Source organism: Octodon degus, unplaced genomic scaffold (assembly GCF_000260255.1).
Source record: "Octodon degus isolate 3935 unplaced genomic scaffold, OctDeg1.0 scaffold00038, whole genome shotgun sequence".
NCBI lineage: Eukaryota > Metazoa > Chordata > Mammalia > Rodentia > Octodontidae > Octodon > Octodon degus.
In genome coordinates, this window is record NW_004524614.1 from 5,830,655 (window position 1) to 5,833,567 (window position 2,913).

Consider the following 2,913-nt stretch of genomic DNA (forward strand, 5'->3'; position numbering starts at 1 on the left):
AAAAAAAAAGCAACTCTTATCAAGGATTAATTTAATTTTAAAAACAAATACAAGCTATCAAATCACCCTTCTCAACTTGACAGTCTACCTGAGGCACAACTGTCAGGTAAAAACATACATCTTTACAACTTAGTGGTCCCAAGTTAAAACAACAAAAACCATTTCATAGAAAGGAAAGGAGTAATATGAGAACAGCTCAAGAAATACACTAACAAGCAAAAACATATGGGGAAGGAGGAACATGTAGCTTTGACTTAATTGAAGAAACCAGGAGGAGACTGGTCTACATAGGAAAATATGCATCCTGGAAAGTCAGGTATCATTTAGAGTATGAATCTACGACTTGATTCTCCCCTAATTCCTGAATAAAATGACATCCTGCAGTACTTATACTTCATGGCTCAGACACCTAACCTCACTTGGCTCTATTCCTTACTCACTCTAACCTTTACCGAAACAAATCTGAAAAACTTGGGGATATAGCTTAAAAAGAACAATAACCACACATTATATTCCCATTTTTGTAGCTACCTTAGACCTGGGTTTGTTACTAGAAAATTCCTAAAGAAAATTTAAATATACATCTGTGGCTTTGCTGAATAAAGTACCCCCGTTAATATTTAGAAAATACCCACTCTGGGAGCTAACAGCATTGTTGGTGGTACCTATTATGGAGGGATAGCTGAACAAAGTCTGTATGTCTCAAAACCAGTGTTAAATCAATCTCAGGGTTGAGAGAAAAAAAGGGGAGTCTAAAATCACGAGTTCAAACATATCTAAGATCCTTGTCCTTCTGGATCCACACTTCCTTCTGGGTCTTCATCATTATAAATGTTCTCAGCCATCTGCCACACTTGCATGATATTGTCTTCTGATACAGAACAAATCACCCAAGGTTCATTGGGATTCCAGGAAAAATCAGATATCTTAGCAGTATGACCGCCATGAATAAACAACAACTCAGGTGGGCCGTCTTCTGCATCTTCTGGGGACTGCTCTTCTCCAATTTTACTTAAATCCCAGACATTCAGTCTTCGATCAGTACCACTAGAAGCCAGAATAGTCTCATTGTGAGGTGACCACTGAACCTGGAATATTTCATCCTTATGTGATTCAAAGGAATGCAACTTAAGTTTCAGATTTCTTAGATCCCACAAAACAACAGTCTTGTCAGCTGATCCTGTGGCAAGAATGAATTCACTGTAAGGATTGAAAGAGAGGCAGTTCACTTCTGCAGTGTGAGCATCAACTGAGTGGCTTGGTTTGGAAGTGTTGTTTGACCGAGTATCCCAAATCATAAGTTTTTGGTCATCAGCAACTGACTCAAACAGAGATTCATGGAGCAGATGCCAGGAAACATCTTCTACTACTGCTGTATGTCCTGTAAAGATGGTCTTCACATCCACCACTTTTCCTTCCTTTGGAACAGCACTGATGTCCCATAGGCAGATGATATGGTCATCTGAAGCACTAAGTAAGTGCCCACTAAGATTCGGGTTCCAAGAAAGCCCATAGCCTTCCTTCTGATGTCCACGGAGACGCAAATCTGGGTTGCACTCTCCAGAGGGGTCTGGTTTAGAAGGATGCTTTGTATAGTCAAAAACAAGAACATCACTGGATGGTGTCTTTGTTGCAATGATGCAAGGGTTCTGGGGCATGTAACGGGCCCTGTTTACTTCTCCTTCATGGTTGATCTTAATTTCTATTTCAATTTTCCCACTAACTGAGCCAAAACCTCCAAATTCTCCTTTCTCACTGTCGTAGTGTGACACATCAAACTGGGCATCATCATTAGGGAGCTGTACGCTGGCTATCATGAGGTGGTTTTGTTCATCTGATGTATGCGTCCCCAGGACAAGTCAATGAATGCTGAAATCCTTCCCTTCTGGTCTGGTTACATCTGGAAGCCACTGTGCTGTTAGGCTGGGCCACTCCAGAGCATGGGTCATCACCAAGTCATAAAGAAACGGTGTATTCTTTTTCCATATCTTGTACTCCTCGTTGATCACACGTTCTTCCACTGCATCGTCAAAGGCTGCTTCCTTGTCAGCCATGGTGGCAGGAAAGCCTGAGGACCCTACCGGGGGAGTGCAATTTTAAGAGTTAATAGCACCACACAACATTCCAATCATTAGGTGACTTAGAAAAGTTTCATAAAATTTTTATCCTTGTTTTTCTTCCCATATCTTTCCAACAATGGGAGTTCTCATGTTTCTCCTACCCTACACTCTATAAAAATGCAACACCATCAATCTCTGCTACCAATTACTTCTTAAATTCCCACTCAGCCTTCAAAAGAACCCACCCCGTAAGGCCTGTCTTCAGAGAGTATGGGTTGAGGGATAAGATCTGGCAAGTGGGGACAGAACTGGAAACCAGCAAGAGAGAAAGGTTGGGCACATCATGCATTTAGTTTTGAGCACACTACTCATGCCTATGTTTCTTGAAGTCAATATTATAATTAACTTGGTAGCATGATGCCACTTTCTGTTGAGTCTAGGCCTGGGAGAAAGGAGATATAACTGGAACCAGGCAAACAGTCAAGACTTTGACTTAATGTGCTGGGTTCTAGGTTCAGCCTCCAGAGTCAGGAGTGCGATCCTGGAAACAAATACATTATCTTGGATAACCAATTTTTCAATGATTAGTCATCCTTGCCTTTTAGGTACAATGTTCATTCACCTTTTCATTCCTGTACTCTTCATTCCACAAATATTGAGTGCTATTATTTTTATATAGTAATGTTAAGGCAGCCCCTGATTTCAAGAATTTATGGGAGTGAAGAGACAGAATAAACTGCTCTGTTCCTTTAGCCTCTGAATCCACTGTTAACTTCTTTCTTCATTTAACTCCTTCCAGGATGGTCTAGATTTTCCAGTAGTATTTTTTACTTTGCTGTTAAGTTCTTTTTCC

General features: G+C 40.6%; 2 protein-coding genes across 2 annotated transcripts in view; one reads left to right on the top strand and one right to left on the bottom strand.

Moving 5' to 3' along the window:
- Window positions 1-2,913, top strand: part of Pomp (proteasome maturation protein) — a 25,056-nt gene that overhangs the window by 4,727 nt on the left and 17,416 nt on the right. The window lies entirely within an intron of this gene.
- LOC101573838 (histone-binding protein RBBP4-like) lies at window positions 127-2,054 on the bottom strand. Its single transcript, XM_012514726.2, is given in 1 exon segment — window positions 127-2,054. A coding segment is annotated over 1 exon segment (1,278 nt). The 3' UTR covers window positions 127-776.